This window comes from Pelobates fuscus, chromosome 5 (assembly GCF_036172605.1).
Source record: "Pelobates fuscus isolate aPelFus1 chromosome 5, aPelFus1.pri, whole genome shotgun sequence".
NCBI lineage: Eukaryota > Metazoa > Chordata > Amphibia > Anura > Pelobatidae > Pelobates > Pelobates fuscus.
The window spans coordinates 190,290,994-190,304,056 of record NC_086321.1 but is presented as its reverse complement, the minus strand read 5'-3'; the positions used below and the strand labels follow the sequence as shown (position 1 = coordinate 190,304,056).

Sequence of the window (13,063 nt, the reverse complement as noted above, 5' to 3'; positions counted from 1 at the left end):
TCATTTTACACAGCGTGGGAAAATTCCAAAGAACTTTCCCACGCTGTGTAAAATGACACAGAGCACTGTGATTGGATGGCTTGAAATCCATCCAATCACAGTGCTCTGTGTCATTTTACACAGCGTGGGAAAATTGAACTTTCCCACGCTGTGTAAAATGACACAGAGCACTGTGATTGGATGGATTTCAAGCCGTCCAATCACAGTGCTCTGTGTCATTTTACACAGCGTGGGAAATTTCTTTGGAATTTTCCCACGCTGTGTAAAATGACAAAGAGCACTCTGATTGGCTTAAACCAGCCAATCAGAGTGTTCTTAGCCTAATTGCAGGGCGTGGCAAGGCTTTATAAGCCTTCCCCGCCCTGCAGAGCTCAGTCTGCGTGGAGCCCTCCATGGGTGAACATGGATTTGTTGTTTTTTTTTTTTTTAACCCCTTAAGGACGGAGCCAAATGTACACGTTGTGAATGAAACAAAATGTAAACAAAACCTGGCATTTGCGCTATATGTCTGTCCAACCGTAATTCACCTCTTTCAAATTAAATGCACCCCCCCCTTATTATATATCATTTTATTCATTGGAAACAGGGCTTTTATTTAACCCCTTAACGCCGTTACGGCGTGCTATGCCGTCGCGGCTTTAAAGGGCTTTAAAGCCGTTGCGGCGGCATAGAACGCCGTAACGGCTTGCAGCCCCAGGAGCAGAGGTGTACTCACCTCCGCCGCGATCCTCTTCTGGGGGGCTGTCTGAGAGCCCAGGCAGCCCCCCTCCGGCAAATGAGGCCCCCGGGGGCCATGTGATCGCTCTCAAAGAGCGATCACATGGCCCCCTATAGCTGGCTATGGATCTGCCAGCAGGGGGACTGTCTAAAATATTAGACAGTCCCCCTGCTGGTAGGTAGTGTAAAAAAAATATATATTAAAATGTTATAAAATAAATTAAATGCCTTTTTATATATATATATATAATATATATACATATTATATATATGTAACGTCATACGTAATGTATTTTAATATTAATATTAGTATATATATTAATATTAAAATACACTTAGAATGACGTTACATATATATAATATGTATATATATTATATATATAATAGATCTACATATATATATTATATATATATATATACGCATAATTACAATAATAAATAAATAAAATAATTAAATAAATAAATAAAATATTGAAACAAAATATAAAATAAATTATATATTCATATGTAATTTCATTCTAACTGTATTTTGTTATTAATATATATATATATATTGGAAACAGAATACACTTAGAATGACATTCTATATATATCTATCTATATATAAAATACAAATAACCGCAAATATATATATATATATAGAGATAAATACATATAATTACATAAAAGATTACATTAGTATACACGTAGAATTTATATACCTATAAATGCATATATATTAAAAATTCTACGTGTATATTTAAGTAATTTTTTAACATAATTATGTCATTTGATTAATTAAAATTTGATTGACATGCCTGACAACACAGGGAGAAAGTGCAGAGAATTTAATTCGCAAGCACTATATTAGACCCTGTAACTCTCCAAGACACCATAAAACCTGTACATAGGGGGTATTGTTTTACTCGGGAGACTTCGCTGAACTCAAATATTAGTGTTTAAAACTGGTAAATTGTATTACAACGATGATATTTTAAGTAAAAGTGACGTTTTTTGCATTTTTTACAAACAAACGGCACTTTTATGGACTATATTATTGTTGTAATATGTTTTACTGTTTTAAAACACTAATATTTGTGTTTAGTGAAATCTCCCGAGAATAACAGTACCCCACGTGTACAGGTTTTATGGTGTTTTGGAAAGTTAGAGAGTCACATATAAGGCTTGCATTTCATTTTTTTGACATTGAAATTTGCCAGATTAGTTATGTTGCCTTTGAGACCGTATGGTAGCCCAGGAATAAGAATTACCCCCATGATGGCATACCATTTGCAAAAGTAGACAACCCAAGGTATTGCAAATGGGGTATGTCCAGTCATTTTTAGTAGCCACTTAGTCACAAACACTGGCCAAATATTAGTTTTTTGCTTTTTTCACACAAAAACAAATATGAACGCTAACTTTGGCCAGTGTTTGTGACTAAGTGGCTACTAAAAAAAACTAAACATACCCCACGTTCAATACCTTGGGTTGTCTACTTTTTCAAATGGTATGCCATTATGGGGGTAATTCTCATTCCTGGGTTACCACACCGTCTCAAATGTAACATTACTAATCTGGCAAATTTCAATTTGAAAATGGAACGTTCTATATTTGACCCTGTAACTTTCTAAAACACCATAAAACCTGTTAATGGGGGGTACTGTTGTACTCGTGAGACATCGCTGATTACAAATATGTGCATTTTGTTGCCGTAAAACCTAACAGTATTATGACATTTACAGCTAAAATGTGAGGCGGAACTACAAATTAAAAAAAAAAATTAAAATTTCTCACCGTTTTTTTTAATTTTATTCATAATAAATTGTTTCAAATACAAATATTTTATATGAAATGAAAGCCCTGTTTCTCCTGAACAAAATGATATATAATAAGTGTGGGTGCATTTAATATGAAAGAGGGGAACTACGGGTGAACAGACATATAGCGCAAATTCCAGTTTTTGTTTACGTTTTGTTTTGATCAGAACGTGTACTATTGACTCCGTCCTGAAGGGGTTAATATCAAATATTTAGCTATGATACATAATTTAATATGAAAAAGATGGGAGAAAATAAGTAATTGTGTTATGTTTTTAGTTCTACATGACATTTTAATTGTCAACGTCATAATACTGTTTGCTTTTACTGCAATAAAATGTACATATTTGTATTCAGCAAAGTCTCACGTGTAATACAGTACCCCCTATGTACAGGTTTTATGCTGTTTGTGCGTGAAAAATGCAAAAAACTTAAATTTTACTGGCGACATCATCGTTGTAATACATTTTACTGTTTTGAAACACTAATATTTGTGTTCAGCGAAGTCCCCCGAGTAGAACAGTACCCCCCATGTACAGGTTTTATGATGTCTTGGAAAGTTATAGGGTTAAATATTGTGTTCGCAAATTAAATTCCCTTTACTTTCGGCATGGGTTGTCAGGCAGGTCCCGCTAATTGTAATTAATTAAGATACCCAATTATGTAAAAATATTACATAAATACATATGTAGAATTAATATATGTATATATATATGTGAGTATATATATATATATATATATATATATATATATAATTTTTTTTAATATTTTTATTTATATATAGGTATATATATAGTGATATATACGTATATATTTATGTATATAGATATAGATATTATTTCGTTCTACGTGTTTTTTGATATAAATATATATATATATATATATATATATATATATATATTAATATCACAATACAGTTAGAACGAAATAACACACATCTATATATGTTTTAATTAATTTTTTTAATTATTTTATTTATTTTATTTTTTAACGTATTTACATATTTAATTTTTTTACATTATATATAAATATATATATAACAATAATTATATATATATTTAATCAGTATCAGTCTACGTGTAATTTGATATATTGATAATTATATATATATTAATAGTAAAATACACCTATACAGTGTACGTGTGTGTATGTATATGTGTATTTATATTTCCTGGCTAATCATGGCAGCATATACACATGGGTTAGCTCCTCCCCTACAGCCGATAGGACAGGAAAACCACCAAGGTTTTAGAAGGAGGCTCCATCCCTAAGGTCCTCAGTCTTTTTCCTGTCCTACAGCCCTTAGGATGTGAGCAATTTGCTCCCTTTACTTACGGACATGTATGTTTTTTATCTTCATTACTTTATTTGCCTGTTTTACTGTAGTACATTATGCAGTTGTGCTTTTATGCTGTGATGCATTTAAGCTTCGATATCTTTAAACTAGTGCATTATTTTTAAGATTGTGGTACATTATGCGGTTGTGCTTTTGCTAGGAAGCATTTAAGCTGTGTTGCATTTAAGCTGTGTGGCATTTAAAACTGTTTCATTTAAATTTGCATTTAATACTGTTGCATGTAATACTGCAAGTCATTGGAAACTGCTGTACATTTGGAAAACTGCAGTGCATTTGAAGACTGATATATTTTAAAACTGATACACTTTGAAAACTGTGTTACCTTTTATATCTGGAGGCCTTTAGACCGTGGTGCCTTTAAACTTTGATTTTTTGCACGTGTTTGCCTTTTCAACTCCCTTGCAGGCACTTTTGTTATCTATTTTGCTTCCCCTCGGTCCCAGTGATTTATTCCCGGCACCCTGGGTGTTTAGGGGCCATGTAGGCTTCAGACAGAGTCCTCCCTGGTCTCTACACATCAAACACATTCGGAATAGGCCCACATGTGTGCAGTTTGTGCCTTATTGGGCCTAATACAGATGACTTGCATTGTGGGAATACAAGTTGTGGCAGCCATCTTGGATAAGGGCAATTGCCAGAAAGTGCCTAAAATAAAGGGAAAATTACAGTAAACATACCACACTTATTTGGTAAGTATTTGCAGGGTTTCCAGACATGGATAAGTGCTGTCTTCAGCCTGTTTTAAAGCTTTCGCTGGTTTCTTATAGAATTTAACAGTGCACATTTTTTCTTAATACTTTACCACAGGACCAGAATGCTCAGGTTCAGGATACACTGACTCGAATTTTGAATTTTAGTGTGATGTACATATTTTCCTGTTTTCGACTTTCCTAAAAAGGCAATGCAAAAGGTGACAGTGGAAGACCGTGTCGACTCTAATTCCTATGATGAATAAGATGATTCTGGAACCTCCAAGGGAAATTCCTGTACATCCAGACCTATTACAAGGCCCCATGACACACCAGGATCCTCAAGTTCTGGTGTTGATGCGGGAGTCCATATTAGTATAGGCATCCCTGAGACGGTCATTGAGATCCTCTTACAATCCTATACAGGCTTTACTAAGCTTGACATGCTTTTGTCTGTTGGAATTACTCCTTGTTCAGGCCTTGAAAGGTTCTGTGTTATAACACTCTAGAGGAGCACTTCGCTGCACTTTGCTTCATATAGGCATTGATTGAAATCATGCCTCCACTGAGTGTGGTGAAGCGAATATGTGACGTACCACTGGTCTCACGGGCCCTGACTGAACCATTATTCAAAACCTCTAGAAGGAGCTTCCATGGTGGTAGCACAGAAAGTGCTGGTGGCTGGTACCCCAGCAAGAAAAATGGGTGAACTCCAGGCTTGATCCTGTGAATCCCCTTTCACTACTTTTCAACAGATATGGTCGTCTTGCATTTGGCACCTGAAGATCCTGCCTATGGTGAATGCTTATCTATGTCATTCTCTACCTGTACTGAAGGGTACCGATTGAGCGTTGATGCCCCTGGTGCTTTGCTTCATGTAAGCAACAATTGAACTCAAGCCTCCGCTGAGAGTGTTGAAACCAATATGTGACGTGCCACTGGTCTCACAGACTCTGACTGAACTTCTAGCAGGAGCTTCCATGATGTTAGCCCAGACGTTGCTGTTGCTGATGACTGGTACCTCAGCAAGGTGAATGTGTGCACTTAGCTGCACTTTGCTTCATATAGGCATTGAATGAAATCATGCCTCCACTGAGTGTGGTGAAGCCAATATGTGACGTAGCACTGGTCTCACCGGCCCTGACTGAACCATTATTCGAACCTCTAGAAGGAGCTTCCATGGTGGTAGCACAGAAAGTGCTGGTGGCTGGTACCCCAGCAAGGGAAATGGGTGCACTCCAGGCTTGATCCTGTGTACCCCCATTCACTGAATTTCAACAGGATATGGTTGTCTTGCATGTAGCACCAGAGATCCTGCCTAAAGTGAGAGCCTTTCAATGCCATTCTCTATCTGTACCAAAGGATTTGGGGCATTCTCCACTAGTACATTCTCCACTAGTACAGCATCTCGTGGGCTTCCATGGCAATGGTCTCTGCTGAAACTTTGTAAAGTTGGCATTTGGACCTCTTTGAACTAGTTTGTCCTGCATTTCATATTGGACATTGAAGCAATTAATGAGGCACAATTTGGACGTCACGTCCGTTCTCTACCTGTGCTGGAGGGTATCAGGGCACTCTCCTCTCATGCTGTTGCAGCATCATGGGTTGCCATGGCAATGGTTTATGCTGACACTTTTTGTAAGCTAGCATTTGAACCTCTTTAGACACGTTTGTCTGGCATTTCATACTGTTCGTTAAAACAGTCTATGATGCACAATTTGGTACTCAAGTACTTAACTCAGTTCATTCTTCTATCTATGTTGAATTATTCTGATTATTTGATTGGCTATTCTGTCCCTCCCTTTGTAAGCTTGGGTATTCCCCATGTGTATATGCTGCCATGATTAGCCAGGAAAGTGGAAAATTTATTCATACTTACCGTAATTTTCTTTTCCTGGCTATTATTCATGGCAGCATATACTTCCCACCCATTAATGTCTCTATTTATGTACTGTAGAGCTTGTAAACTGACTGAGGACCTTAGGGATGGAGCCTCCTTTTAAAACCTTGGTGGTTTTCCTGTCCTATCGGCTGTAGGGGAGGAGCTAACCCATGTGTATATGCTGCCATGAATAATAGCCAGGAAAAGAAAATTACGGTAAGTATGAATACATTTTCCACTATACTTAGATCATATATATATAATATATAATAATAATATATATATATATGATCTAAGTATATATTATAATTTTTTTACACTTTTAACATGTATTTTATATTATTTTCAGCCAGCAGGGGGACCACCTGTCATTACAGGCAGTCCCCCTGCTGGCAATACAGAAGCCAGCTATCCCGGCCATGTGATTGTGAGGTCCTCGCAAAGACCTCACTCTCACATGGCCGGGGGGGACCGGAGGAGGAAGATCTGCCGCAGGGGGGCTTCCTGGGAGTCCCCTCAACCGCGAACGCCGGCGTGGGACCGGCGACCGGGTAAGTAAGGAAAGACCGGAGGGCGTACTATTACGCCCTGCGGCGTTTAGAGCCGCTTTAACAAGGACGTAATAGTACTCCCTCTGGTCTTAAGCGGTTAATTGCGTCGGTTATTTTTTGGGGGCTGAAGAAAGAAGATTTTAGAAGAAAGAAAACATCGAATGGTAAGTTGTTTTTATCTCATTTTTTTTTTTTTACAGGTTTTTAGTTAAAGGTCCCCCCTGTAACGGAGCTCCGTGTACCCCGACCGAGTACCCTCCGTTGATGGATGCTCCTAGCGCTCTCAGAGGACTCCAAGCACTGCAGACGACACCACAACCACCGCAGACTCCACAACCGCCGTAGCTTAACTGGAGCCGCGCCGTCTTCCTTCCACCCTGGATCGGCTTCTGTCCTCCAGGACCGTGTGGGGAAGACCTCTCCTCCAGGAGAGCGTATCTGGAACAAGCTCTTAAAAGAGCTAAGTGATTAAGAGCTCAGGGGAATATGCAGAGCATAGCAATCCCCAGTGTGATATAGCAGTTCCCTCCAATAACGAGACACGGCTACGTATTGAGGGTCAGAAGAGGTCTGAGGACTGGAACACCCAGCCTGCTTTTTATTAGGATAAGGTACACACAGGACACTCCCAGGGGGAGGATGAAATTAACCAATAACAGCATAGTACAGCCCACAGGTTCCCTCCCCTCAGATAAACAGTTAAACCAATTATTACATACAATAAAAATACAGTTTTTACACACACACTGTAACTTTAAAACCATACATTCAATTTCAATAAAAGTTGCATATTCAGACTCAGCATACATCAAACATAAACCCTTCCAAAAATCAGCCAAATCCCTCCAGTGGATCAAAAGTTAGCTGGAAGTCCTTTATGACCGACCGCAAGCACAATTTCCTGCCCAAAACAGTTCCATAGATTTGGGCTGTGCGGTCGGTCAATTTCATGCGAAAAAACGACTAAGTCCCATTTCGAACGGGACTTAGTCTCTGGAGCTGCAAGTTCCGTATGGGAGAAGGTAAGGGTCAGCGGTGTTCGGCAAAATGTGTAGCCGATTTCAGTTCCACAGAATCTTTAGCATACACCGCTGACCGCATTCGAGGAAACCAAGATGGCCGCCGCCACGTGCAATTGACCTGCAGTAACCTCACAGCCTGGGAGGTAAATTGCCTGCACACTTTAACTTCTGGGTGGTCTGCCTGTGTGGTACTTGGTTCAGTAAGCCCTATTTACTGAACCAAGTGGGGGAAAGCCAGGAACAAGTTATTTTACCGGTCTGGGGACATAGTCTTAAAGGGGCATTGTTCAGCAAAGTCACAATATGTCCCCAGACGGTTCTTAAAGGGCCATACACACCCAATAAATGTTAATAAGTTTTCAGGGGCACAATCTTCCAGGGGCCATAGTCATGAGGCAGGAGGCTGGCAAACATGCTTCTCCACAATCCAGGGAAGCAGGGCAATTTCTCATTTAAAGGGCCAGTTACAAATAGCGATTTGTAACACCCCCCTCATTATTTTTAGGGTGAGGGGGTTAGGTAGGGAGATAATAGTTTTTTTTTGTGGTGGGGAGGGGTGACTAGGGTCCCCCCCCTTTGTATTTAGGGCCCCCACCCACCGCTCAGGGGTGGGGGGCAGGGGGGACAATAGGCCCCCCCCTTATTGTTATTTTTAGGGCCCCCACCCACCGCTCAGGGGTGGGGCCCGGGGGGACAGTAGGTCCCCCTTTATTGTTAATTTTAGGGCCCCCACCTGCCGCTCAGGGGTGGGTGCCGGTGGGGGACAGTAGGTCCCCCCTATTGTTAAGTTTAGGGCCCCCACCTGCCGCTCAGGGGTGGGGGCCGGTGGGGGACAGTAGGTCCCCCTTATTGTTAATTTTAGGGCCCCCACCTGCCGCTCAGGGGTGGGGGCCGGGGGGGACAGTAGGTCCCCCTTATTGTTATTTTTAGGGCCCCCACCCGCCACACAGGGGTGGGGGCCGGGGGGAGGACAGTAGGTGTCCCCCCCCTCATTATCATTATGGCCCCCACCCGCCGCCCAGGGGTGGGGGCCGGGGGGGGGAGGAGAGTAGGTCTCCCCCCCCCCCCTTTCAACCACTGTGGCCAGAAAGAGTCCCTGTGAGTTTTAAATTTCGCCTGCCTTTTAAATTCTATGTCGGTTCGCACGGTTCGCACGGTTCGCGAACATTTGCCGAAGTTCACGTTCGCGGTCCGCGAACCGAAAATTTTATGTTCGCGACATCACTACCTATAAAGTGTTTTGAAACTTACTGTGCGTAATAATTTGGAACAGTGCATTGTAAGTTTCTGTTTAAAAAAAATATACTGTTATCATTAGGAGGTTTGTTCAATACAATTTGAATTGTACTATTAATAGTAACATGACATGAGAATTATGCTGACTGTTATTTACATAAATTATTTAGGCAAATGAGAAAAATATCACAGGGTGTATTAACCAGTGAATTAATGCACAATGTTAGCCCAATGAGTACCTGAATACCCAGAGGGCAGACAAACATTTAAAATGTAGGGTGATTCGCCAGGCAGCATATTGCGTCTCTGGGCAAGCTCCCTGGGGGGCCCCTTGGCCTGAGTGCCCGGTGGGCTCTCACAAAGTCCATTGGTTCCTGCTGCTCTCGTCCCAGTAGTTTATTAAAGATCCCACTTAGGGTAGACTGCAGTGGGGTGGCGTCATCTATTTCCTCTGGGAGTCCTCGGACCCTGATATTTTTTCTCCTCCCTCGATTATCGAGGTCTTCCAGGTGGAACGCCATTTGGTGCATCCGTTGGGCGGTAAGCTGTGAGGTCTCGGTGATTACTGACTGCGCCGCTTGCATATGATTGCAATCTGCCTCGAGCTGGGATACTCTCTGACGCAGGCCGAAGAATTCCTCCCTCATGGCCTGCAGCTCCTCTGTAATGGAGGAGCGGAGGCTGTTATTTGCCTCTGTCAGGTCCTCTTTTTTTTTTTTTCTTTCAGGTCCGGGTGTGTGTCGGGTAGTGCCTCCTCTCCGCTCAGGGATGGCAGGAGGGCCCCGCCGGAGGCCGTCGAGTCATTTGAGGTCTGTGCCTCCCGTTCCGCTGTGGACGTCAGGAACCGCCTCATGAATGGGTTCGCAGTGCCCCCCGGGGTGTCCGTGGGCTTCGAGGAGTGTATTGCTCTCTGAGATTTGCCCATTTTCTGACAATTAGGTGCTGTAGGCGAGGATTAGCTACGGACCTTGTGGGGAGTAAAGAGTGGGACAAATAGCCCCTCACAACCTCAGGGGAGGCACCTTGTGAGCACTTTATGCATAGCAATCTTGTAAGTGCACTTATGTGTGGCGCATAACTGACTGTATTAACTGTACTACACTATATTTTGTTTATGTTCCTTTTTAGATTTGTCCAACCGTATCCCACATATTTGTTTTGGTTTTCTATATATTGTAAAAGGTCGTCCTTTGGGTAGCGATCCTGGGAGGTTGTTTTTGATTCTGAGCTAAGTATCATTTATACTTTATATTCACTAAACTTACTGACACTGTGATGATATACTGTTTTTGGTTAAAACATGAAAACTTGGCAGGTTTGCTTCAGCATGGGCTGTTCTCCTTCCTTTAACTCCTTTTTACCTTTAGGCTTTAGCACAATTATTCCCTTACAATCTACTTTTTTCTGTCATCTTCTGTCCAGCAACAGTCCTCCAGGACGTCATAGAATACTCTTGTCTGTTATCCCCTTTCCTCTAACGCATAACTATTGCTCAATTAATCCATACTAAAACCAATCCTTTCAATTTATTCATACATTTAACCTGGTGTTTTTGGAGTTATTATTCTGCTTGTTAAAGTGTTTGAGAAGGCACAAACTAAAAATGATTTAATCCCTGGAAGACCTGATGATGGCATGTAAAACACAGCCTTCCTGGACAAAGAGGTGAATGTAGGAAACAGAATTTGCAGCAAGACTGGCCTGTTTGAAATCTACGGATGAGCACAAGATATATACTCATATATAATTTTTATATAGTATTTAATTTGGTTTTACTTTTTTTTACTTTAAATTTTGAGTTTACTCAGCATGTCTCCAAAATAGATATGGTTATATTGACTAAATTCCAAATTTCCAAAATTAAAGAATGCCAAAGCTGAGGCAAAAATAGCCAAGTGGTAAATCTGACTGAGCTGGCAAATTTTCCAGATCAGCTATTTTGAACTCATCTTTTTCAAATGGATTTAATTCACAAAAATTAAGACATTAGTGAATAACCTGAAAGTGTAAGCTGTGCCTTGTTTATGTTTACCATTTGATCTAAATACATATATAACTTTATATTTAAGCCCAATACATGTATATGTAGTAGTTATTTATTTTTTTAGAAATACTATGACTTTAACTTTTTCGATTCTTCCTCTCACTTCCTCTTCACTATGAAGTTTTATAATGAGTTGTACTTTCCTTCTGTCACTGTGTATCTCGCACAGTAATATGTCCCAGAATCGTCACTTCTCATATTTGGCATTTCAAAGTAAAGTTCATTTTTTGATGTGTCTCTGGTGAAAGTGACTTTTCCTTGGAAGGAGGGGGCATAATAAGTGCTTCCACCGCTATTAATATACCCAATATATTCCAGTGCTGACCCTGCTTTCTGTCTGACCCAAGCCCAATGAGCACTAGTAAGAGACACTGAGACTTTACATGGGATTTTCAGGGTTTCAGAGGGTTTCACAACTGCAGATCCAGGTTGGTCCAGAGTAACTGTCTGGGAAAGAACATCTGTAAAAGAAACAAACATATTAATATGAAGAAGGATTTGTAATTTATATTATGTCCATTATATTGCCATGTACAGCATACATGTGTTCCTTACACGTAACAGATATCAGCAGAGGTAGCACTATGTAGAAAGCCCTCATTATGTTCAGTGGATAATAAGAGCAGACAATACACAGTATCTGCTGGCTCGTATCACTGAACTCAGTCTGTGACACACAGCTTATAACAGGATGCAGACACTCTGATTTACATGAAGAGCTCTATAAGAGTAAGGGAGGACACATTTGACAAATTTGTCATATAGCTAGTGGCAAAAGACTGCAAATAATTGAAGTCACTAACGTTTATTTGCCAAACTTATTTTTCTATTAAATAGATGACAATATTTACAAGCACAAAAAAAATGAAATTACTAATATTTTCAATCTAAATTTGTATACATAAACTACCTGCTTTTCCCCCGTAACCACCCTTCTTTTCTGTACCCCTACAAGACTTGAAAAAATCTATAAAAATTGCCAAATTCTAAAAATAAAAATCCGTATACATGTTTTGTTAGTCTGCAAATCTGTCAAATAGTTGAAATAGTTGGGACAGTAGTAAGATATCTAAAACATATGGAATAATTCTGATAACATTACATCTATAATGCATGCATGCATGAATGTATAAATGTAGATATTGTATGGTTGCATGAAATACATTCAGTTCAATTTAAAGCACAGAAGTCAGTTAAAAGATCCATGAGTTTTATTATCATGCCAGAGGTGTACTTAGCCCTCTCTTGTGTCTTATGCTTCCCTTGTGTTTCTTACTCCTCCCTTGCTTATCTTATGCCACCTTTGTATTTTATGCCTCTTAGCATCTCTGATGCCATGCTTGCATTTCTTATGCTCCATTTTGTCTTTCACCACCCTTTTGTGCCTTCTACCCCTCTTTGGCACTTACTTTCTTTGTTGTCTCTTCTACTCACTCTCTTTTGTGTCTTACACACTTGGTTCTCTTTTTCTCTCCTGTTTTGTCTCCTACCCCCTTTCTTGAATTTAAACCCCTCTAATGTCCCTATGCCTCTCCCTATTTGCTTTACCCCTTTTCATTTTTCTTCCCACACCCTGCCTACACCCTAGGAGACCATGATAGATAATTTTCCATTATCATTTACCTGGTCTGAAAAAGCTGCTCTCTGCATTCTATGAGTGTGATATCCCTGCCCTTTCCAGTTACAACACGTGGAAAGCAGTTTTCTCAGACTGGGTATAAAATAAGGAATATCCTCTATTGTGGTCCATTAGGCCACACTACCCA

At 40.2% G+C, this 13,063-nt stretch overlaps 1 gene segment (V, D, J or C); it reads right to left on the bottom strand.

The window, feature by feature from the left end:
- Positions 1-11,420: 11,420 nt before the first annotated feature.
- Positions 11,421-11,938, bottom strand: LOC134612161 (Ig heavy chain V region 36-60-like). The segment is given in 2 exon segments: positions 11,421-11,758; positions 11,853-11,938. Coding segments are annotated over 2 exon segments (384 nt in total).
- Positions 11,939-13,063: the final 1,125 nt, after the last annotated feature.